Source organism: Chenopodium album, chromosome 24, assembly GCF_948465745.1.
Source record: "Chenopodium album chromosome 24, dcCheAlbu1.1, whole genome shotgun sequence".
Taxonomy (NCBI): domain Eukaryota; kingdom Viridiplantae; phylum Streptophyta; class Magnoliopsida; order Caryophyllales; family Amaranthaceae; genus Chenopodium; species Chenopodium album.
Window position 1 is genome coordinate 30,590,223 of NC_137857.1, and position 26,136 is coordinate 30,616,358.

The following is a 26,136-nucleotide window of genomic DNA, read 5'->3' on the forward strand; positions in this document are numbered from 1 at the left end:
TTCTCATTCTCTTTTTCTCTCCTCTTCTCTTTCCACTTCTCCCTCTACCCCTCCTCTCCTTCTCCCTCTCGTTTTCTCGATCTTCTCCTCTTCCCTTTCCTCTTATCTTTATCTTGTCTCTCTCCGTCATACTCTTCCCTCTCAAGCCACCACCAGCATCGACCGCAACGTCAACCACCACCAGTATAGACCGCAACAACATCAACAACGCTACAATGTCAACCGCCACCAACATCGACCGCAACAACGCAACAGTAACAACAACGACGCAACAATAACAAAGCCGATAACTCTCAAGGTTTTTGTTTTGTAGATCTAGTTTTAATTTAGGTTAGATTGTAGATCTAGTTAATTTCTTTGTAATTGTTATGTTAATTTATGAATTTTATTTGATAATTGTATATTTTTGTAATTTTTATGTTAGTTTAGGAATTTTATTGGATAATTATGTGGATATATTCGATTTCGTTGTTAATTTAAGATTTTTGGGCTAATTTTCGTCTTGTGGTGTTAATTTTCGATTTTTTGGGGGTGGATTTTCGTTTCCTTGGGGTTGATTTTCGTTTCGTTGGGTTTAATTTTCATTTTTTGGTGTTTAATTTTCGATTTTTTTAGGTGTTTTCGGGATTGATTTTCATTTTTTGGGGTTCATTTTTGGTGTGGTAATGTCGGTGATGGTGGGATAAGAATGGGTTTGTTTTTGGGGTGGGGGCTGGTGGTTCTGGGTGGGGACTGGTGGTTTTGGGTGGGGGTTGGTGATTGCGGGGTGGGGTGCAGTTTTTTTTTGTTTTTTTAATTGAATTTTCCGACGGAATTTCCGGCGGAATGATATCCGTTGGAAATTTCCGACGGACTTTCCTGGGCTAGAATTTGCCGTCCGACAGAAAAATTCCGTCGGAAAACATCAATTTTCTGACACCACTTATTGCGACAACCGCTTTTGACGGAAATTTCGTCGAAAACGGGTTTTGCAACGGAAAACGGGGTGTTTCTGACGGATTTTTTTCGTCGAAATTCAGCTATTTTCTACTAGTGATTTTGCATCTCTTCTCTAATGTCCATTGATGTTTTTTGCGGTTTTTTTGTGAGAGAAAATGAAATAGAGGAGAGAGAAAGTGAAAAAAAGGAGAGAGAGAAAATCATATAGAAGAAGAAGACTTTTGAGTTTTGAAGTGACGTTACATTTATTGGTTTGGGTGGGTGGGTGTATTGCAGTTTTCATGTTTTTTAGTTTTATGGCTTTTTAAAATTGGGTTGTGTGTTATTGGGCTTCTGGGCTGCGTTGTTACACCTATCTAAGGTGCACAAAGATTAATGGGATTAGTAGTAGTAAATTTATCCAAATATTAACTAATAATAAACTAGCACCCCGCTTAGTTAAGTGGGTTTAACATTGCCGGTTAATTTAATTTTTTTATTATTTAATTAATTAAATTAATATTTTTATATAGAATTATATGGAAGTTATTTTGGAATCAACAACTGTCATGCATATCAATCTCTTTAAATATTATCTTTTGGTGGTGTTAAAAAAATTAGTTTTTATCTCTATAAATATTATCTTTTGCAGTGTCAAAAAATCAGTATATATATATATATATATATATATATATATATGTATATAATATTATGTTTTCGATGTAAAAAAATCAGTTTTCACCAAAAAAAAAGTGTTAAAAAATCAATTTTTATATGTATCCTTTGGTAGTTTTAAAAATCAATTTTTGTTAAATATTGAAGAGAAAATATAGAGAGATGAGGGAAAATTGTTACGTTGTATCTCTTATTCCATCTAGTACGGGATATATATACATGTACATACATTATCTAGGGTTCCATCAACGGATAAGACCAAATACCAAACTCTAGAGTATTCTATATAATACATGTGGGATAATAGTCATCCACAATTAGATATTTCATAACAGTTTTTATCTTATTCTTTCTCATTCGACATTTTTCACAAATTACCATGTCCCTGGAGAATGATTAAATTATGTTGTATTTTTCATTCTAAGTAATAGGAGAATCTGAGGGATATATTAACATTTCTAACAATCTTCTCTCTCTCTCTCTCCCTCTCTCTCTCTCTCTCTCTCTCCCTCTCTCCCTCAGGTAGTATATTATATATTTTTGACATAGGCTAAGCAAAAAATTATTACTCAGCTCGTAGAAGTTATTAATGATGCGGCGCTACTGCATATGTCCTTGTGGCATACAAGTTATACAAAATAAAATGTAACATTAAAATAGAATGCATCTTAATTTCATGATGTTAAGCTACTACGAAAATGAGAGGTAAAAATCATAAACTAAAATGAAAATTAAACTCAAATAGCTATTACATATGAAACTTATGAGAATTATTTCTTCTAATTACTACCACCATTATTCTCAATGGCTTGAATAACAATTTCAGTCAAAACACTTGAATCCATAGCTTGAGTAACTTCAATAACAGCTTCCATTTCAAACCCTAGACAACGTGACACATTAGCATTTTTTAAACTTATCTCCTTCTCTTCTAATGCCCCCATAATAAGAGCCAAATAGTTCTTTCCTTCCTCACTGGCACTTGTTACGTTTAATCGAAATTGATTCATCTCTTGCTCTTCTACCTTCACCGCCTGTACAAAAAATTTAATTAGTTTTATTAATAATCTTATGAAAAAACCAATTTTGATGTTTCTAATTATTTTTAAAAACTAAATGAAATAATTCTAATCACTACTTTTCAAATGAATGAAATCAATTTGGCTCGACTCATCACCACCTAAAAAACATAAAATAAATAAAATAAAAAGAAGAAGAAGAAGAAGAAGAAGAAGAAGAAGAAGAAGAAGAAGAAGAGAGATAAGAGTCTAACAAATGAACGTGGGTGATGCTCAACATGCTGCATGTTGTTCATGGTTTCTAATTCCCTGTTAAGTTCCTCTATCTGTTGTTTAGTGGTTGATATGCAGTGGAGGGCATCGCTAAGGATTGTAGTTGCGTTATTCTGCATTAAATGCAATAAAAGAACAAGAGTTAAGAAGAATAGCAAAGGAATGTAATTCAACTAATTTGCAATATATATAAAAAAATAAATAAAAAAATCAAAACTATGAGATCTACAACAGTTACTTTTTTATATCATTATTTTGTCTAATGTTTTAATTAGAAGATGGAATACTCTTGTATTAATATTTTTAATGAGAATTCTCAACAAATAAATTTTATTATATGGTCCCTAAAATAAGGTGTATCCCCCCCCCCCCCAAACACACACACACATACACATGAAATGCCCCACGTGCTCATTTGTAAAACATGTGAATTGAATACAGGACATAATTGTGCAGAGGTGTGTCTGGATGCAGTCGAGTGCATACTAGATTTTTCGACAAACTGATAACTTAACTACATACCAATTACAAGTCATCTTCAAATTATAAATAAAAGAAAGTCCTACAAGATTTGGAGAAAGATACATAGAAATAAAATAAAATAAAAAAAATATTAAGGAATAAAAAATGTATTCACCGTTTCACTGTTGACAAGATTTCGAAGCTTGCGAAGATTTCTACGTAACTCTTTCTTTTTTTGCACCTTGTCAGCTTTGCTAAGACATTCCATTTTTGGGGGTTGGCTTTCTCTCACCAAAAGAATTGTTTATGAAGTGAAAGGATGAAAATAATTGGAGATCTGGCTAGCTTTTATAGAGAAAAAGATTAGAAAAGCATATCTTTATATATGGAAGCATATATTTGGTACATGCATAACTTGCATGTATGCTGGTGTGAGCAATGTGACTAGAGGCGTCCTATATGGAAGTTATTCAAATCTGTTTCTTTTACCAATTTATTACTGGTGCTAATGCACAAGATGTTTACAATTTTGATTTTTAAACACTTTGACTAACTAAACACTGATGTTCATTGTGTTATTACCAAGAAAGCAATGTATTAACTTGTGTTTCCCTTCTTTAAGCCATACGAACTTTGACCTGATTTAGTTAAACTTATCAGATTTTAATTTAGTTGAGCTTATCAAAACTTAATTAGCTGTATACTTAGCTTCTTGTTCTAACTAAGATATTTCTTGTTCTAACTTTATACACGAACTTATCTATATTAATTAGGTTTTTTTTCTTGTTTTAACTCTATATATGAACTTATAAATTTATTTTTTCCAAAATTATATTACCTTGCTAGCCTAGCTTTTTTTAATAAGCGGCGAATGATGAAATGGGGTCAAAATTACGTACAATAATGAAAATACAAGGCTCTAGTTCATAATTTGGTTCATATATTGAAAATTATTATTTTTTTTTTTAAAAAAAAAAGCATCCACGACATTTGTAATTGTACAATAACCCCATCTATTCATTTATCTAATAAATACATTTTTATGAGCATGATATTATAACTAAATTATTTTTTGAATATTTATTTCATCTTGAATGTGCCATAATCACTATTCATATTGATAGATTTAGATTTTTTTTTGATAAAAGCAATTCTTATAGAATAAAAGTCTTAAATAGGAATTGATGATCTCAAACTGAAAGTAATAGTTTTTAAATTATTATAATATATAGTTACTTATGAAATGATTTTTTTTTTTGTTAATCCTTTATTTTTAAATTATGCAAGAGTTTGTGATAAGTGTAAAGAGGTAACGTAGTTGTAACTCAGACACAATCTAGAATAAACATATCTCTACATTGTAAGCATTCTGATATTAATTGCTCATGGTTGTACGACTTAATTGCATAATCATATAGAATTTAGAATATGGCTTGATCAACCATTATAATAAAAAATTTTAAACATTAAGTTTATGTTCCTTTTTTATACTCTCTCCGTCCCTAAATTACATTCCTATTTGTAAAATTACACGGAAATTAAGGAAGAAAGAATAAGACAAATAACAATAATGAAATATTTCAAATGGGAAATACAAAATATTAAATGATGTCTTTGAATAAAACAAATATAGATTAATGATTAATGATGCCATATCATCAATCCTTTGCAAAAAAAAAAAAGGACCAATAACATGCTTCTAATTGAAAATTAAGAACCAATCATATTCATTAGGTTAGTTATGGGAAGTACAAACTTGAGAAAAAACGATGGAGAGAGAAAATAAGAGTGAGATTAGGATAGTAAGAGTGCGAAAGCATTAAATATACAACAGAAAAAAGAGAGTTGATTTGGGATATTTGGAAAAAAAAAAAAAAAACTTACTTCAAATGGAAAGGAGGAATGTAATTTTGGAATACCCAAAATGGAAACCAGGAATGTAATTTAGGGACGGAGGGAGTAAATGTTTTCCTTCTACAACTTTAAATTAAACTTACATTTGTACAGTTATGATTCTTCTATTTATCAAAAATTTAATACTGTATTTGTTGCTTTTATGATTTCCAACGCGTATATTTAATTATACATTAATTTAATAAAAAAAAAACTATAAAAGTTATACATTGAGTTTTTACATTAAGAATAACCTAACAACAACTATATTCTCATACATTTGTGACATTTGTTTATCATACACATACATGCGATACACTTTGGTGAAAATTTATGTAACATAATATACAAAATCAAAATATTGTACGCAGGTATGGAAAACAGCAATGAAACTATAGGAGCGATTAAGTAACATTTTTCTAAAACTTTATTGGCCCTTTGATCACATGATGATTTTCGGAGATATTGAGTAGTGGTATGTCTAGGTTTAATGTAATTCTTCTTTTTCTACACAAAACCCTATGTTTTATAACGAGTTGTTTATATTAAATTTTATACATTTTTGAATGCATATATATAATCATAAATAATAATAATAATTAATAGTAATGTTACATTTTTAAACTACCTATTAATGAAACAGAAAAATATCTTACAAAATTGAATAAATTTTTAGAAAGTGAGAACACTACCTAATAACTTTTGTAAAATCCCACCAAAAGTAAATGTCACTATGCGAATAATACCTTTTGTGTTTTCCCAAAAAAAAAAAAAAAAAAAAAAACTTTTGTAACGTATGGTGTAAGTACCACATTAATAAACAAAAATAATTTGATAGTCATGTGTGTACAAAAATAAGCATCGAAATAAATTATGTTATGCAAATCTTGCAACTAACAAAGGGTCTTTATTCACAAGATAGAAAATAAGATATAAGCATATGCATGTTGTGCATGCATTGGATAAGACTAGAGAAAAAAGGGAAGCATGCACCTACACATGAAAGTTGTGCTAGTACGAAATGGGCAAACTTAACAATAGTGAAAAAAACTTGCAAATGAAAGTTGTACTAGTACGAGATAATGGGCAAACAATATAGTGAAAAAAGTGTGAATGATTTATAAAGATGTAAGAGAAAAGTAATATGAGTGTGGATTTTTGTCAAGTGGTCACGAGGTTATACATAAGCTAGAATGTGCATTGGATAAGACAAGAGAATTAAAATTTAAAGTGTTTAAAGCCAAGAAGAGATTAGCTTATTAGGTAGGAAGTGATCACAAGAGACATTTTCCTTATTTGCTTGTCTCACATGTTTACACCCTACATTAATTACTTTCACATACGTTTCTCTATTCCCATTGGTATTTGTTAGTTCTACCATTGTTCATCTGTAATAGATATATCAAGTTAGTTGTATACTTGAATGTACATAATTCTTTTTCAGTATTATTTTTTGTGATTTGATTTCAAAGAATATTGTATATAGGGTTTTTCTATACGGTGCCCCTGAGGTATTGACTTTCCAAACTGTGCCCACCCATTTTCAAAATTCTACGCTGTACCCCTAAGGTGCCTTTAGTGTTTACGTTGTAACCCTACCTTAATCCCTCCGTTAACTTAAGTTAACTTTTCGTTAACTTCAAAATAAAATAATGAATTTTTTTTTTTAAAAAAAGAACAGATATACCCAAAAATTAAACACCCAAACACCACTCTCTCCTCCATCACAAGTACCCACCACTGCACCTCCAACTGCACTGCCGACCATAATGGCTTGCCCCTCTCTCCTCGACCCACCACCGCATCATCCTCCTTCCTTCCTTCTTTCTCTTTCCAGATTTTCGACCATTTTTCGAAAATTTTTGGGCAAAATTCAAACAATCTCGACCAATTAAACTATATTCGTGCAAATTTTCATTGGAAAAATCAATTAAAATAAGTTTTGTGTATTTAATCAAATTGGGGGAAAAATTAGGATTTGGTGTCGTTTGATTATTGCGGTGGTGCGGGACTGCTGCGGTGGTGCGGGAGGGGATTGGGGTGGCTGGTATTCCAAGGTGAGAGGAGAAGCTGGTCGGTGGTGTTTGCTGGTCATGCGGATGGTCAGTTTTGGTGCGGTGGAGTGCAGGGAGCAGTTGGGAGTAGGGTTGTGGGTTTTTCGGTGCGGGAGAGGATTGGGGTGGCTGGTATTCCAGCAAGCAGTGGGCGGTCGAGGAGAGAGGGGCGAGCCACTGGTGCGGCGGTGCGGTTGGATTATTGAAAGTGCGGTGGTGCGACTGGAGGTGTAGTGGTGGCTGGTGGGTAGTTGTGACTTGTGAGGGAGGAGAGAGAGGTGGTTGGTTTTTTTTTGTTTTTTTTTTTTATTATTTATTTTGAAGTTAACGGAAAGTTAACTTAAGATAACAGAGGGATTAGGGTAGGGTCACATCTTAGACACTAAAAGTTAACTTAAGATAACGAAGGGATTAGGACACTAAAAAAACCTTGACTCACCACTCATTTAATTGAAACCCAATAGAATTTTCACTCAGTATTTCAAGTCTACAACACCAACAAATAGTTAAAATTGAAGCACACCATTACAGAGAAAAACTTCCATGGATACACTAGCAGAAGGTTTATGGGGATTAGCAGATTATCATGAACAAAAAGGCGAATTTGCAAAAGCAATCAAATGTTTAGAAGCAATTTGCCAGAGCCCAGTTTCATTCCTCCCAATAATCGAGGTCAAAACTCGTCTTCGAATCGCCACCCTTTTGTTGCGCCATTCTCACAATGTCAATCATGCCAAATCTCACCTTGAACGTTCTGTATGTTTGTTCATCTCTCTCTTCTTTCTATTTCCTGAAAAGGGGTTTTTTCATTTGGTAATTTTATGTTATTTTTTGCAGCAACTGTTGTTGAAGTCGATTCCTTCGTGTTTCGAATTGAAATGTAGGGCGTATAGTTTGTTGAGTCAGTGTTATCATTTAGTTGGGGCGATACCATCTCAGAAGCAGATTTTGAACAAGGGTTTGGAGCTTACGAAGTCGCTCGGTGATGGGTATGCTCTTTTTTGGGATTTTATGATGATTTTTGTTGGTGTTGTTTTTGGGGAGATCATGGGTTAGATTGAATTCCCTTGTTGCTAATAATCAGTAATTGTGTTGAAAGATTAAGAGATTTTTGTCAAATTTGTGATGGGTATGCTCATTTTGTTGATATTAAGAATGAAAATGTAGGTGATTGTGATGCTGAAATCATGATTGAATTCCTTTGTTGCTAATAATCAGTAATTGTGTTGAAAGATTAAGAGTTTTTTGTCAAATTTGTGATGGGTATGCTCATTTTGTTGATATTAAGAATGAAAATGTAGGTGATTATGATGCTGAAATCATGATTGAATTCCCTTGTTGCAAATAATCAGTAATTGTGTTGAAAGGTTAAGAGTTTTTTGTCAAATTTGTGATGGGTATGCTCATTTTGTTGATTTTAAGAATGAAAATGTAGGTGGTTATGATGCTGTAATCATGGGTTAGATTGAATTCCCTTGTTGCTAATAATCAGTAATTGTGTTGAATGATCAAATGATTTTTGTCGAATTCGTGATGGGTATGCTCATTTTGTTATTTTCAAGAATGGAATTTTAGGCTGTTATGAGGCTAAAATCATGGGTCGATTGGTCTCCTTTTGTAAACATCACTACTTACTGTATACTTTTGAGATTTTTCTTGAAATTGCGATGTGTATGCTCATTTGGTTGGTAATTAGAATTGCATTTGGTTTTGAAATCATGGGATAGAGATTGAATTATGTTGCTAAAGAGTAAATAACTTTAATTGTTGTGTAATTTCGAGGGGTTTTGGATTGATACATTTTGTTTGGTTGAAGTTTTGCAGCGAAGTTATGGTATTGCAATTTCAGCTCACAACTTTCAACTGCTTTGATTATAGAAGGGGACTATCAAAATTCCCTTGCTACTCTTGAACAAGGATACATCTGTGCTGCTGAATTATGTTATCCTGAATTGCAGGTTAGTGCTCAACTGAGTTCTGGCTTTGAGCTTTGGTGTTGATTGTAACTTTGTAATGTGTTACATTAGGTAGGGTGAGAGATCACTGAGACGTGATGATATGAGTGGGGATATAAATGGTGAGATCACTGAGATGTGATGATATAACATAAAGTGGTGGCAATACCAATATTGTGTTTCATATGATTTTTTCGCCTATATAGATGTTTCTGGATCGGCAAATAAACCTCATGTTCCCTGATTTTGTTCAAACGTGTAATCTAAGACCCCTTTGCTGCTTATGTGTCTGATGAGAGCAGTAAGCTTTATTTAGGGTGTTAATTATATGTATTTGGGGGCTAATGTGTATTAGAACCATGTTTTAGAGATGCCATCCTTTATGATTGGATACATGTATCAATACTTTTTATAATTGGAATCCCAGTCCTCTTTCAGCATCGTTACAATTACATCTTTCGTAGTTTTCTGTGAGTGTCTCTGACAGACCTAGAATAGCAGCCCTTTGCTCATGGTATTGGGAGAATATAACTGGTATCATCGAGGTGTTTGCACATTGTCTGTAATAATAGAATTCTTGATGGTATTGATAACATCAATGGAAGTGATTGTGAGTATCTAAGCAGGAATGACTTCTAGTAAATGGCTCCATTGTTTAAGGTTTTGGTATGGGCTGAAATTTCTTAGGATAGGAGTCGAAAACTTTATTGACATCTTGACTAGGCTTTGAGATTGTTAAATAATATGGTGTAGTGAGCTTGAGAGGATGGTGCTGACAATGGTAAGTAAAGATACTGTGCAGGTAATTGTGCCATGGCTGTTGGATTATCAAAACAAACGAGCCCTAATAAGGATTAAGAGGTGTGTGGATAAAGTGATGAACTATTGCTCATTACTTTCAGCTTACTCCATGTATCCGTTAAATTATCTTTTGTCATTTCTATTGGTTTGGGTGATCATCATCTGTGGAGTTTAGGTAGTAGCTTTTAAATCAAAGGTCTCTATCCTTTTGTCTGTATCAAGTCACAACCTCAAGAATTATTAGACTTGTTGTAGTTCTTAAGTCCTATAGCTTTCCAGGATTTTAAGTATTTAACAAGTTAAAATCTGTTTGCCTTTGTTGTTTGTACCTTAATGTAGGAATTAGGATTCAAGTATTCTCAAGTCCAGTTTCTGGATCCCTATCTATCTTTATCTTATCATTATGTTTGGTTGATGTGTCAGTATTCTTCTTAAAAGGCGTCCTATGTGATGTGGCTTGAAGTAAACTGTTTTTTAACTTTTGGTATATGCCTTCAGATTTTCTAAGATTCTTAAATAAATATGTAGTGAAATGCAATTACGTCATCTTTCATATCTCAGTTCTTGAATCTTTCTTTTGAACCATTGCCCCTCTACGATTTATTATCTACTTGAAATTTATCATTAAATCTTTTTTTTTTTTTATCAATGATCCTTTTATGAATTTTTTTAAACAATCCTTGAAAACTTTCTTAAATCTTATTATCGGTTCTCTTTTTTAAAACCCCCTTAATTTTTCTTTGATGATTCATTTACTCACTTTACTCGCCTTTTTCAAACTTTTTCTTTGATGATCTTCATTTACTCACTTTACTCGCCTTTTTCAAACTTTTTCAAGTGTTATCTTGTTACGTCCTTTTCTTTATATCATACGGTTCCTTATGACGATTCATGTTAGCCGACCCCAAATCATTTTGGGACTAAGGCTTTGCTGTTGTTGTTATCCCTTTATGCTTGTTCTCAGCTAATTAAATATGTTGACACTCTTGTTTTTCTTGACCTATATGGTAGATCCTATGATGATAGATTATGTGTACCATATTCTTCATCCAATAACTTGTTTAGTATTTTTCCTTTTTAAATTTGTTGTGATGGTCAGATGTTTTTTGCGACGTCGAAACTTCATGTCCACTTGATGCAATGGGATGATGTGCACATGGTGGAACGGGCTCTAGCAAAATGCGATGAGGTGTGGAACTCCTTTGAGTCGAATAAGGTATTTTTAACATTTCTTTGTCTACAAAAGTGCAGGACTGCTGGATGAATCTTTTCTATTGCCTGTTTAGTGTGATTACCTAGAATTTCCTGCTACCTTTTTTTTTATCATTAAAGTTACACTGTTCTATATTCATGCACCAAGTCAATCAAGCTGACCGTGGTGTTAAAGCTGTGATTTGTTTCTCTTCAGCTAGAAAGGGGCTTAAAGGCTTTGTATGAGTAACATTTCTGCGCCTTCTTGTTGAGATAGGTATTTGTGTTTGTTGTCGCCTTTTAGCTTGTTATGGTAGTGTATTCTCTGCACTGGTTTACTAAATAGTTCATGCTCAGAATCACCTGTACAGCTCTCTGTGGCTTGCTACACTAAAAAAAATCCAAACTGTGGCCTGTCTTCTCTTTTGACTAACAGATGAAAACAAAAATAATTAGCTTCTTATTAGTGGAGCTCCTTTCTCTTAATTAACACAACACATTTAGAAAATGTACAGGAGGTGGCTTTGAGTAATTATTAAGTGTATAGAATTTGGCTGGGATAATTTCTTTTCTTTCCAAGTTTCTAACAGACCGAAAGTGTTCAAGTTATTGGCTCATCTGATCTGGCAGCATTTATGAGTCTCTCATTCAACTGTCCTTCAGAGAAACGATCGAGAAATGCCATTAGTACCAGGGTAACCTCCATCCTTTCTTTCTCTCAGTCTCACCCAACAAGATAAACCACCTTCACTATTGTTTTCATTCCATATCCACCTTTCCCTTTATAGATATCATAAGATTCCCTTTTGTGATAAGCTACTCCTCACAATGCAGTTGAAAGCAAGTTATTTTGAGTCTTCTCAGTTCTCACTATTCACAAGTCCTTCTATCAGGCAACATAATTCTTGGCCTTGGATCTAATTGTCCTCAATCTCGGTGTTACCCAAAAGTTTAAGTCTAAAGTGTAAACTAAATCTTTCTCCTTGTGTTCGATCGATTTCAAGTTTCTAAACTACAATTCAAAAATTGGTGAATTGTTTGATTTGGATTTAAACTGCCCTTGAGAAGAAGGATTTGACTGTGTTTTTTAATGAGACTGAAACCAAGAGTAGCTTTAAAAAAAAAAAAGTTGCCAATATTAGTATTAATTCAAACATATGATTACCTGAGAATCAAATATTTGATGTATCATCGTATCTCAACCACGTTGTAAAGTTTAACGATCTTACAGCAATCATGATAGGCCGTGATTGTCACAGACCATCCACATTGGCTAGTGGTGTGTGGATGCTGTCACAATTGTGACCACATCCAAATTTGAAACCGTGGTCACATTCACTACTCATGCTTTCATGTATGGCTCCCTAATTTTGTCTTCTACTTAACCAATTTGGTCCATCACAATTTAATTTCCACTTACCTTTAATGGGAAATCCACTTTCTTTTTTCTCTCACAATACCTACACCTTCAATCATGACTTTGCCCATCTCCGATTACTTTTATAATATGCGCAGTGAAGCTGAATTGAAAGTTAATTTGAGATAGGGAAAGTACATGATAGTGGAACTCCATCAGTTCCCAGGAGCCTTTTGATCTGTAATGCTAGAGTGAGTTTGCAGTTGGCTTCTTGCACTGGAATTATTGCTGCTCCAAAGGAGAGGCTGTTCAAACTTCTCATATTTCCCCTAGGTGACAATGTGTCCCATGTTACAAACTTCGTATGAGTAAGAAATATGTATCTTGTAGGGAAATATGTATTTCAATTACATGGGTATAACATATCCCACATATCTGTTCTTGGGATTTAGTGATTAGCAATAGATGGTAAATGTTCATTCACTTGGAAAGGTCAAACACTTCCTTGTGCACAAACATTTACTCTCTTTGTTATTTGATGCTTCAAATTCTAGATCTTAGGCTCTTTTTGATTTAGATCTTAGATCTAAATTTGACCATCAAACTCTCTTAGGTAGTGTTTGGATACATGAGTTTCTTAGGAATTATAAAATTCAATAGTTAAATCTGAATGATGAAAATCCAAATCCAAATATGCTGTTTGGTAAATCTGTCTCTCTCTCTCTCTCTCTCGATTTGAGAGGAGAGGTTGGGGTGTGGGATGTGGGTTGGGATTCTCTAATTACAAGTTATATTTCAATTCCTTTATCTAAGTGCCTTTAGAACATCAAAGAATTTGGACAAAACGTAAGATTTGAAATTCTTTGGGCATTCAAGAACTAATTGAACCTAATTCCAGAATTTTGTGTGACATTCTTGTATAAATTCTCTTGACTCCATTATAGATTTTGGTGGAGTGCTTGGAGATTTTGCTACATGTAAGGATATGATTGAATATATGAATATCTGGTTGCTTCTACGGATTCTGGAATGTTTTTGAGGGACCTGAAATTGGTGTGGCCATTGGAAGGATTTACAGATTTGCTGTGATTTCTTTCTCTTTTGGTTGTGCTTAGTTTGAGTCTAGTTAAACTTTTTCTTTGGTTTTCTCAACTTGGCCATCTTTCTTGAATTTTATATTTGTATGGAAATAGCTCTGGCAAGGAAGGGGGAGAATGGAATAAGATTGCATTGAAGGATATGTTAGATGTCTTTTGCTAGAATCAAAACTCGATTTGTTTCTAGATCTTTAGGACCTATTGGACTCGCCTTATTGTTCCATTTCTCCTTGTTAATGGCTAATCCTTGTGAAGTACGAGTGAAATTGTAATGAAGAAACTTGTCTAATAACTCAAATTGCATTAGTCAAAGCAAAGAACACAAAAAAGGATGATTGTTTTTACTGCTGCACTCCTAGCCTCTTTTAATTTGATTAATTTGGCTGAATAAGTCGTTTGGTTTATCTTGGAATTTATGTTTTCCTTTGTCATCAATTTGTTATTAAAACTTTGTTCATTGATAATTTCTTACTGTGAAGCTGATAACCTCCTGCTTTGTGTGCCCATCTTGATTTTGCCACTTCTTTGCAGACACAGCAATGTCTTGGTTTGCTTTTTTATAATGAGCTACTGCACATTTTCTATCGATTTCGTATATGCGACTACAAGAATGTTGCTCAACACATTGACAAGCTTGATGCTGCTATGAAGGCTGACTTGCAGCAAACAGAGCATGTTCGTAAACTAACCAGTGAACTCAACGCTTTGAACCACTCTCTCTCCGAGCCTGCTATGAAGCAGAGGGATTGCTCACTACTGATTGAGAAACGTGCTCATCTTCAGCAGCAGCTCAGGACTATAACCACATCTAATTCAATTCCACAAGGTTATACTGATTCTGCTGGTGTTGATTATGAGAGGAGGCTATCTGCTGACAAGCTCGAGCTGGCGCCATATCCTATTGATGGGGAGTGGTTGCCCAAGAATGCAGTTTATGCTTTGGTGGACCTTATGGTTGTAATTTTTGGGCGTCCAAAAGGACAATTTAAGGAGTGTGCAAAGCGGATTCAATCTGGAATTCAAATTATCCAAGGTTGGTTGTTTTTTAAATTTATTTTTATTTTTTTATTGTGTCTTCAGGTTTCTCATTGTCAAAAATTTAGTTCTTAGTTTGATTGGTCATCTTGTCGCTATGCTGCCTGTCTATATAAATTTTGTACTCTCTCCACTCCTTTTTGTCTTTCCCATTTGTCTTTTTTCACAATTTCCAGTGCACATCTTTAAATATCAATATCTTCAACCAAGTGTTGTAAAAAATTATAAAAATTTGATGTCTTGATTCTACAATGCTCCATATTACATATGGAGACGAATCTAACAAGATCTCACATTAATATGTTTTTACATCAAAGGTTCTTAATTACTCCTCAAAATGAAGATTCCAAATGGAGCAAACAAAAAGGAACGGAGGGAGTACTTATTAAAAAACATTCCACTCCTTTAGTGGTAAGGGTAAAAATAAAACGAAATCATGTCTTTAACAACATTTTGCCTAAGATGTCTCGTGAAAGTTTTCCCCAAGTATATTTGCATGTTAGGCATGAGACACTTAATTTTTTACAAGAGTGGTTCACTCTATTATCCTCTTAGCTAAGATTGTGACATGCAATTAATAGCAAAAAGCATCATGTTAAATTAGATTGACTTTGTACAGTTTGTAGTATACATTAATACTATTCTCTGACTGGATGCTTTGCATGTATTTTCCTGCAGTTGAACTATTAAGGCTGGGAATCACTGATGGTGTAAGAGGTAAGTTGGATTAATCTTTGAAATAAAATCTGAATTATTGGCCAAAAACACCAATAACTGAATTGCATTAATAGTAATCTAAAGCATTTAATCTAATAAAAACCTGTGTATCACTTGGGTGTAGTGATTTTAGTTGAAATTTTAACTGTCGTCTTACCTTGAAAACGTTAGAGGGGAAATGAAAGGAATATTTAAAGACTAGACAAGTAGACAGTGCATAAAGCCTAGGCACTGAGGCACAAAGAAATAGTGGTCTTGTGAGATGCACCTAAGCGCACTAAGGCTCACAGCCTTTTCTTACACCAAAGTTTAGGAATTTTATTAAGAGCAAACCACTTCAATGGAATTTCTATTCTAATGAGTTGTTGTTGTTGTTGTTTTTTTTTTCCTTCCCCTTTTATACTATTTTTTTTAATATATTGGATTCAATCTATGTTCATATACTCCCTCTGTGTTTTTTTAAGTGACACACTTTTCATTTCCGGCCGTGTTTTTAAGTGACACATTTCCTCTTTTAGATATTCCTTACATTATAATAATATATCTTCACCCCACTATCTCTTACTTTATCATTTCTCACTCCTTTCATGCTCCTCACTTCCTCTAACATTCTTTTACTTTATCATTTCTCACTCCTCCAACCTACCCCACTAACATCTTATTTTATTAAAGTCAATAAAATCTTCTAGAACTCTGTGTCGGTCAAATTGTGTCACTTAAAAAAACACGGAGGGAGTAACGTTTTGTTAATTTTATTTTTCAATTTTCAAGTCATTATTTTAGTTATTTGATTCTGGACAAACCCTTGTTTAAATACTACTTCCTTCATTTCTTATTAGTTGACACATTTTGACTTTGGGCTTTATTCATGCTAGTTACTCTAACATCATTTTATGATTTATACTTGAGAAAAAAATATTTATGTGGGTTCTTACTAGATACGTTTCAATGTATATTTAACAAATGTCAACTTTATTTTTAAAATAATATCTTCCTATTAATAATTGAAGATATTGATGTTTGAAATAATGCATTTCCAAATGTGCCTAAAGAAATGTGTCAACTAGAAGGAAATGTAGGAAGTATATTATTATGACCTTCTTTTGCAAGCCATGATGGAGCTGTCTCTACTACCTTGAGTTTGGTTAAATAAAATGATTTATCAGAAGTATTACCAAAATGAAAGTAGCTTTATCCTTTTTTACTTTTTTTTATTTTACAGAAGTAGATCTCCAGCACTCTGCTATTTGGATGGCTGGTGTCTATCTGATGCTCTTGATGCAATTTCTGGAAAATAAGGTGGCAGTGGATCTCACAAGAGCTGATTTTGTTGAAGCTCAAGAGGTGGGTTGTTAGCTTCCTATATGCACAAAGGAGTTTTGCCCTGTTATGCTAATCTTATTGCTCCAGATTTGTTTTACCTTGCCCATTTTCTGTTTGTTCTATAATATGGACTTTGCTGATGGATAAAGCACACAATTGAACCTGATTGCGTAGGAATACTCTTTTGCATGTTCAGCTCTTTTGAATGTAAACTTATTGAATTAAAATGTGTAGGTAGGCTTGTAAGTTCCCATTCTTAAAAAATCTCTGCTGATAATTTGGGTACAATATTGCAAATTTTCTTCTACAGTACCTCAACTCGATATGAGGCAATCAGTTTTTCGATTGTTGATTTTGAATCTTTCCATTCCAATGTTAGGTAGCTGAGTTTTACCACAGATAACAGCGTTCCAATTAGCCAAAATTCTAGGAGACAGTACTGGTTTAAAATCATATCTATCAACTACCAGAAGGCTTTTGCATGAGGAAAAGGGGCAGAAACAGGAGCCTATTTTGGGAGAGGGGGGGGGGGGGGGGGGGGGGCTGCAATATTTTATAAGTGTTTGAAGTCAGCTATAAGTTACACATAAATTCCTTTGGTAGATTGGCTGCAAGTAGATGTAGATAAAGCAGGTTGCATTGGGACAGAGGATCAAATCCCCTAACAAGAGTTTTTTTATTTTTATTTTTATTTTTATTTACTTTTTTTTTTTTTGTGTTTTCCAATTAAATATGTCTAACTTATCATTTCTTTTTCTCTTTTTCTCTTTTTTTCTGATTTTTTTTTTTTTTTTTTTTTTTTTTTTTTTTCCAGTCAATTATCCCACTTATTTTGTTACAGTATTTAAATTTTATTTATTTCTTTCCCCTAAGAACTTATAACTCTAATTCCATAAATGAAAAAGTGCATCCATAATTTTTGGGAAATTTTTACTGAAGATGCTAGTTTTACAAGATTATATCCCATACTGACTATTTATAAATTCTAATATTAAATAGCCAAAGCCTTAAGTTGGAGGCATATACCACAATTAATTCCTTTTTTTTATTTTTTATTTATTGTTTTCCTTTTCTTATGAACCAATCTAGGTTTGTTTTTCTCTTCATAGGTTCATTTTCGTTTTTTAAAAACAACCCACAATATTTCTTACCTATGTCTTTAAAGTAAGTATTACTCCCTCCAATTCTATTTAAGTGCATCACTAGGTTGTGCATATGACTACTATTTTCTTTATATATTTTGGCAAAGTCCAAGACCTCGATAAGTTAATCAAACTTTCAACTACCAAAAGTACAAAGCTCTGAATAATATTACCAAAACATTTATAACCGCGCAATAATTTCAACATCAATCAAGATTAAATAATAATTAAAAAAATAAACCACGCCGTAGTTTCTACTTCTGCACTATAGCCAGTCTGCCATTTTTTAAATTATGGTTCCAATTTCCAAAGTAAGATCCTGCTTCTATTTTGAGCAAAATTCAATGGAACATTTGTAAGTACTGGATATTATTTTAGATACATTCTTAAAATCCCATTTTGTTAATGTCATATTAATTTAGTAATTTACAATTGCGAGACCAATATTAAATGAAATTGGGTTTGATCTGAAAACTAGTTGTCTTTTTTGATCAGTATAAAACAAGTTGAAATTTAGAATTATTAGTTAGAATAACAGAGAATTAGATAAAAAAAGTGGTGTAAAGAGAGTGATGAGAATGGCTATGAAGAGTCTGCAATTTGGTTGTAATACCAAAAGAAAAAAAAAAAAAAAAATCGCTCAAGGAATTGAAGGAAAACAAATAAGAAAAAAAGAATTTATGGTGGTTTGATGTAAATATGTCTCAATTCAATATTTTAGCTAGTGTTTGTATTAAATATGTAAATATTCTTATTAGCAAATACTTTTGCCGAACTAGCTAATTTAGTAAAAGATCTAATTTGTTTAATTAATTAATACCTCCGTTTTGCTAATTGTTACTTGCATTTGATGGGGTTTCCAATGTACTTCTTTGATTATGCGTTAGTAAAAATTATACAAAGTTGATATATTGGAAATTCATAACAATACTCAAATAATATCAAACTCGATGATGATTTTGTTTTGTTTTTGTTTTTTTGTTCTTATTTTAATTATACACACACACACACACACACACACATATATACACACACACACACACACACACACACACACACACACACACACACACACACACACACACACACACACACATATATGTATATATATACATTAAAATTTTAAAACGTGAATAGTAAATGGGTAGAACTTTGGAAAATGGAGGTATTAAAGATAAACTACTACCTCCGGTCCAAGTTAGTTGCAACTTTGGGGTATTATTTGTGAGATATAAAATATTCCAAAGTTGCAACTAACTTGGACCGGAGGTAGTATATGATATTTTAGTTTGTGTGATATTTCTCGCTTAATAATATAGATAAAGGAAACTTCGTGACAACACACCTTTAAATCTTAAAAATTCGAGATAATACCTTTATAATAGTTTTTTTTCATTAATTTTCTATTTTGTGAGAAAGTACCTTGTCCATATCTATTATGAGTCACACCCTTTTTTCGGAATCTGAAGTCAATCTTTTAATGATTGGCCCTCAGTTTTTCGTCCTATGTGCGTGTTGCACACACTTCCTTTTTTTATTTTCTTGTCAAACCTTCTCTTTGCTTTGTAAAATCTTCTTTGTTTAAAACTTAAGTTTCTTAAATTTACTAAGCAAAATAAATCATACCCATGATAGGATCAACAAGCACAAATGGTTCTATATTCACTATAGTGAGCAAATCACACTTGCTTTAATTTTCGTCGATTAAGAAGATACTCCGCTATCTAACAACTCAGACTTGAGGCTACTTAGTTCAGCATCCATTAGTTTTTGGTAAAAATTTCGTTATCCATTTTGCTGCAATTATTTATCAAGAATATTATCAAATTTGGATTTTGGTGCTCATTTTTACCTTTTGTTAAGCAAATGTAGTTGTAGTTTTGGGTTTGATTTTGACTCTATATCGTATACTTTATCCCAAGTCTTCATATAAGTAAACATCTCTTAATTGCGAGATCTAATATTTACTATTTAATAAATGGATTTTATATGATGGTTTACTTTGAATTTCATTTGATTGCGAGATGTAATGTTTACTTTTTATACGTACACATCTCTTAATTGCGAGATCTTAAAGCTTAGTGTGAGTTTTGTTGTACTACGTATATTAAATTGTTTTTTGAGGAATAAAGTTAATTTTTGGTATTGATGAACTCTAGAAGAATCTGTTCAATATTGGGGACCAAAGAGTTCCATCTCCAGATGGTCTTATGACATTTTTCCAGACTTTTTGGGATGTTTAAATAGATATCTTATGTTGTGTACCAAGGATTTTGAGGAGAAAAATGGGACTAGTTCATATGGTAGGGTGTTTGTTCTGGTTACATTTTCTGTGAGGTCATAAAGAGGAATGATTATTTTTTATATATGGAGAGGGGTAGAGTAGGGATTATTTTCCTGTTTGTGCTATATAAGGATAGTGGTCATTTGAGGAGATGGTCAATGGTTTCTTATGGTTTGAGTCATGAAGATTCTACTTTATCTTTCTATCTATTATCAAGTTGGTTGATGTTTTGTCATTTTCACAGGAATTTATTAAGGGGATAAACATGGAGTTCATAAGTAGGTTGTAGGGGGAGGGGAGAGGTGGTGTTTCTTACTTGAGTTGATGGTTGATTTGGAGAAGTTTGTGAATACTTTTATTAATATTTACATCTTGGGGGGATGATCTTGAGACTTGAGATTCAAGATCAGTTTAGTTATGTTTACCATGATTAGGATAATTCAGCCCCATTGATTTGAATTGGTTGTTTGTCTGATGTTGTGGCATCCAAATTCCTTACTCACATAAGACTTCTGTTGAGGTGCATTTTAGAAACAGTTTATCTGATCAAATAGATGATTAAATACAGTGTCCATGTACTTGTACTTTATTTTACCATACTAGGAAAATACATCTGGTAAGATTGCTCTCATTCGCTAATAAATGCAATCTGTCTCTAGATGCTAAGGAATGAGAAGGAGATGCTATCTGGATGTCGAGTAATTTAAAAGTGTTATATGAAGAGCTATGAAAAGGATACCAAAAGCATCAACCAGCCATAGTTTTGAAACAACTTGATTCCTAAACACTTGCCTTGTTAGATTTTGAGGTTAACATTTAGACTTTAGAGCCTTTCTTGTAGAACAAATATTCTAAGAAGTGGACATCTTTGAATTACTAATGATACGGACTTATGACACAACTCAGTTGAGACGATTTATGTATGTGCTTAACTGCTTACTGTGGGAAGGCAGCCGACTGGAGGCAGATGAGACGGTGTGCTAGAAAGCTTTTGAATGGATTTCGTATACAGTAGTTAAGATCATTTCAGTTTGGAAGTTTTTGTTTTCTGCTAACTGTGAGATGGGGATCAACTTGTTGCTGTGTTGTGAGCATGTACATGGCAGGGATTTCCTGATGTTGATAACTGGCTTGCTTCACTCTCTATTTTTGTAATTTGATGTCCACTGTATGAGTGTTATGAGAAGGGGTGCAAGACTTTGTGGCGAACTGCTTTTTGCTTTTTAGTTGCTTTTATTTGTTTACTACCTCCATTCCTATTTGTTCTTGAAACTTTTAATCACAGCAATTTATGCAATTGGAGAGATAGTGTTGATGTTGTGACTGGATAGTAATAGGATAAGTGAGTGTAAATATTTTGGCTAAGAGAGGTAAAGTATTATATGGTGTGTGCCAAAAATTGAATGAAGTGAGAGTGTAAAGAACTTTAAGGAACGGACTAATGGGGAAAGTATTAAGAACATATAGGAAAAGAGTTAGTACTGTATTTTTTTTTTTCATGAGTTGTCTTTTGATTGAATGTCTTTTGAATTATGGGATCAAGTGGTGTATTTGGCTTCATCCTAGACTCACACTGGTAGAATTTGAGCTCGTTGGGTTTCATTTACCCTTAACTTGGATTAGAGGTTTATTTTTTTGTAATTATATATATATTTTTTTTAATTGTTAAAATTTTATTTTCTTTAAAATTTATTTGTCCCTGTATTTCTTGATGATGCTGAACATCTGGTCCCACTCTCCTAATACCTCTTCTGTTTTAATAAACTTATTTTTATTATAAAGTTTAGCTGTGTGTATCGTTTTGTCAGCTTGGAACAAAAGCTAGCATATTGTTAGGCTCAATTATGTTTATGTTCATCTTTCTTGACCCTGATATGTTTTTTTTTTTTTTTTTTTTTTTTTGTTTATTTTCTTGTTTTTAAATCCCGAGCATGCACTTTATGTAACTTTTGGAGTGTGACATGTACATATAGGGATTGGTTGGCTTGAATACACATGAAGCCTTGTTTTAGCTTGCTGAGATGCATGCTTTCTTTGAAACTGTAATATAAACGTCGACTGCTCTTAACAGCTATTTAGTTTCGCCTGACCAGGTTTTGCTTATTAAGTGATGTTCATATCAATTGTAAATTTCCGTTACCTGCAACTTATTTTAGAGACATTGAAATTGCATTGGCCGACTGGTTTGTGTGGAGAGGTTAGGCATGTAATATAGTTTGTTTTATGAACATGGTTGTCCTGGATGAGGATGAAAAGTCTAACCTGAGGCCAGATATTGCCTATTATTAATTTATTATATGTTTAAATGTCTGAACGCTTATTCTGTTCTTTTTATTCGTATGCCTTTACAGGCTTTGGTGCAGATGAGAAATTGGTACATTCGTTTTCCTACAATCTTACAGGCTTGTGAGAGCATTATTGAGATGCTAAGAGGACAATATGCACACTCAGTTGGCTGCTTCAATGAGGCGGCTTTCCATTTTGTAGAAGCAGCAAAGGTATGTACTTTGCTTAATAATTTTGGTTTTTGGTAGATCTGAAGTCATGATATACATAAGCTTAGTCTTTTTCTTACTGGAACAACAAAAGAGAAATTTTTGTTATGTGCTCCTGACTGTGAAATCATTTGCAGATGACAGAGAGCAAGTCAATTCAAGCTATGTGTCAAGTGTATGCTGCTGTCTCTTACATCTGTAATGGTGATGCAGAATCTTCTTCACAGGTAATTAGTTTTGTCATGGCATGGATAAAGTTATTTTATTTTTTAATAGAATGAAACATTGGTGATTTGAATACATTGTGCATAAAAAACTCAACCTTTATTAATTTTGTTTCCTGGCAGGCTCTTGATTTAATAGGGCCTGTCTATAGGGTGATGGATTCTTTCATTGGATCACGAGAGAAAACAAGTGTTCTGTTTGGTTATGGTCTTCTGTTGATGAAGCAGCACAATCTTCAGGAGGCACGGTATGTATTTAGAATCTTGATCCACCCTTTGCTTAAATTGGATTGCTACAGTCACATCAAGTATTGTGGGTTACGTTCTAAATGGCATTTGAATAGCTATACTTTTATGAGAATGAGCACTTCTTATCAATTTTATGTAGCTTAGCTCTTACACCTTTTGGCACATCACATCCGTGGCGTTGAGAATTTTTTGACTAGCCTTTAGAAATCATGGACAGGTAGCTGCAGCGAGATTTCGACTGGTTAGTGATGGGGCATTGCTATCTAGACAGGAAATATTATGAGATTTTTTGTTTTATTTGACTGCTTATTATGGTGTTATAATGGCCTACAATAACCATGATGATTGGACCTTGGGTACGAAGACTCGAAGAGTTTAGTGAGGGATATAGGTATGGAATATGGAAGTAATTATCTAACCTTAAGATAACCATAATTTAGGAGAGGCAGGCCTGCTGGGTGGGGGGGGGGGGGGATGGGGGGGAGTTGGAGGTTTGAGGAGATTGCATTGATGTTATTGAAATAGTCTTCTTTTCTCATTGTGAACCAATTCCTAAACAGGTTTGAAATACAGTAATTGATGATTTGAATGGAGAATCTATTTTGGAGGTAGGGGATGATTGTTTTACGTATGATCAATGTTTTACAGTTGAGTATCCATGACAATGTAATATTGTAATGTGGACTTATTAAGTGGCATGGCTAGAGATAGGAGGCACTAGGCTGGGCAGAAATCGATAATTATATAATCAGGATCAGTGGATAATCATGTAAAATAGTAACTAGTGATCAGAGTAGAGTTGAAGATTTTACAGTGAAAGATGTGAGTGAAATGGTAAGACTCATACCTTTTTGGGCCGTTAACATATGTTACAAATGTGGACGGTGGACTACATTCAAACAGCCATAATGAGATGCAGGTGAAGACTGACGAGCTTGAACATTTGATCAGGTTAAATTAGCCAAAAGTTACTATTTTACATTGCCTTTCTTGTGCCTGTCTTGCAATGAAGTTTAGCTTTTCTTTTTTCGTATTGTGAACCTAATCTATGAAATTACCTCTTTGTACGTTATCTTATGTGGGATTTTGGTAATTAGAGAGAAATATGGGATTCAAAGAATAAAAAAAACAATAATTCAATTCTGCTTTTTATGGCTTTGGCAATTGTTTGAGGTTTATTAATCTCACTAATTTGCTTCTGTGCTGCAGGATACGTCTGGCTACTGGATTGCAAATAACTCACAGTAATCTGGGAAATCTTCAGCTGGTTTCGCAGTATCTAACAATTCTTGGAAGTTTGGCCCTTGCTCTTCATGACACTTCACAAGCTAGAGAAATTTTGAGGTCTGCTTTGACATTGGCGAAGAAACTTAATGATATCCCAACTCAGATCTGGGTACTATCGGTTCTCTCAGGTTTGTCTAGAGCTTTAGTCTCACTTTTATAAGAACAAAAAAGCTCTCTAAGTTCAGCTCACTAATACATGTGTAATAAAGATGGACACCTGAAATTAATCTAGCACAAAAGATAGAATACACCTGAACACCAAGCTTGCTCTAATTATGAACCACCAGAATACAAGAAATGGCACTAAGGCCAGAAAAGGCAAGCTTTTAACTAGTACTATGTACACTTGATCAAGCCACATTCTGCTGACCTGCTGAAGCTTAAGGTCACAGGGATAGCTGGAACTTCATTGTCACACAGCTTGATTTACTGTACCACCCAAAGCAAGTAAACATAAGCTGCACACATTAAAATAGGACTGTTTTTGCTTGCATTAGGGGTTCTGATGTGTTTTTAAAATAAACAAATTAGTTGATGTTGAATGGTGGGTGATGTATAATATTCTATGGACCACAACACCATACAGTGTATCAATAGGTGATTGAAACACCTGTTGTGTATTAATCGTCAACCTCTAATTATGTGTTGATTGTTTCACTGGCCAAATGAGGTTCTTAGTTTTTTAATTTGTGCAACTGCAGCACTGTATCAGGAGCTGGGAGAGAGGGGAAATGAATTGGAGAATTCCGAGTACCATAGAAAAAAGATAGATGATCTGCATAAAAGACTTGCAGATGCTTATGCATCTATTCACCATATTGAGCTGGTAAGCTTTCATTATGTTGCTTAGGAAAGATTTAAATTTTTTGGTCTTCACTAACTAAAACAATAGCTGAAGGTTCATTCGCTCTTGTTTTACTTTTGCAGATTAGCAAAGATAAAATTGAAGTTCACCAGCTTCCCAAATCTGATACTAAACGTGCTAAGGCAAGTTCGTCTATGAAGGTTGATCTTGACATCCCAGAATCTATTGGTCTGGCCTCATCAATGCCCGTAACTTCATCTGCGCGGCTTGTTGACTTAGATTCTGGAAGACGCGGGAAGAGGAAAATTTAGCTTGAGAGTGTATATATTTGTAATTGTCAGAACTTATTTATCTGTATATATTTATATGGCATGTATCGTGCTGCCAAGATTAGGAATATTTACCAGTCAGATGCAATGAAATTTGCCTTAGAAGCAGTGCAGGAAAGCCTTCCTTCTGCTTTTCTTTCCCATTCTCTAATTGTATTGTGTTGCAAACGTGCGATCTGCAAGTAGCAATTGCGTAAGCTAGGAAGCTCAGAGCACTCGGTGCTAAGGAAGTTTGCCCTTCTACTCTTCTAGTTTTCTACACAATCTTACTTTGAGCTATACTCCCGTTAGTCCCGTAAGCTTCTGAACAGTAAAAATTTATTTTTACCTTGGGAATTTATTTAGTTAGGTAATGATTCTCATCTCGTTATTCAAGTTTATTCATCAAACTCACTCACAAACCAAGACTGGGATTGTAAAATATATTGAGGTCTGTTGAATTGATTGGCAGTTTCGATAACAAAAAACGAGGTTCTGATACATTCATTGTTAGTTGCTGGTGTGGGAGGTATCGTAGAGAACGACTGAGCGAAGTTCAAGGAGCTTGATAT

At 33.6% G+C, this 26,136-nt stretch overlaps 1 protein-coding gene across 1 annotated transcript; it reads left to right on the forward strand.

The window, feature by feature from the left end:
- The first annotated feature begins 7,516 nt into the window (after window positions 1–7,516).
- On the forward strand, window positions 7,517–25,889 carry LOC145611776 (sister chromatid cohesion protein SCC4-like). Its single transcript, XM_081667146.1, has 13 exons — window positions 7,517–8,050; window positions 8,132–8,283; window positions 9,111–9,252; window positions 11,150–11,266; window positions 14,227–14,728; window positions 15,409–15,447; window positions 16,670–16,791; window positions 22,548–22,694; window positions 22,829–22,918; window positions 23,039–23,163; window positions 24,374–24,579; window positions 25,153–25,277; window positions 25,379–25,889. Exons 1-13 carry the CDS (start codon window positions 7,838–7,840, stop codon window positions 25,565–25,567), a joined length of 2,169 nt encoding a protein of 722 aa, XP_081523272.1. The 5' UTR covers window positions 7,517–7,837; the 3' UTR covers window positions 25,568–25,889.
- Window positions 25,890–26,136: the final 247 nt, after the last annotated feature.

Excerpts from the sequence above, each read along its gene's own strand:
- LOC145611776 (XM_081667146.1), top strand. The coding sequence starts at position 7,838 with ATGGATACACTAGCAGAAGGTTTATGGGGATTAGCAGATTATCATGAA. Across the intron at positions 8,051-8,131 it reads AATCTCACCTTGAACGTTCT|CAACTGTTGTTGAAGTCGAT; the intron begins GTATGTTTGTTC and ends TATTTTTTGCAG. Across the intron at positions 9,253-11,149 it reads TATGTTATCCTGAATTGCAG|ATGTTTTTTGCGACGTCGAA; the intron begins GTTAGTGCTCAA and ends TGTGATGGTCAG.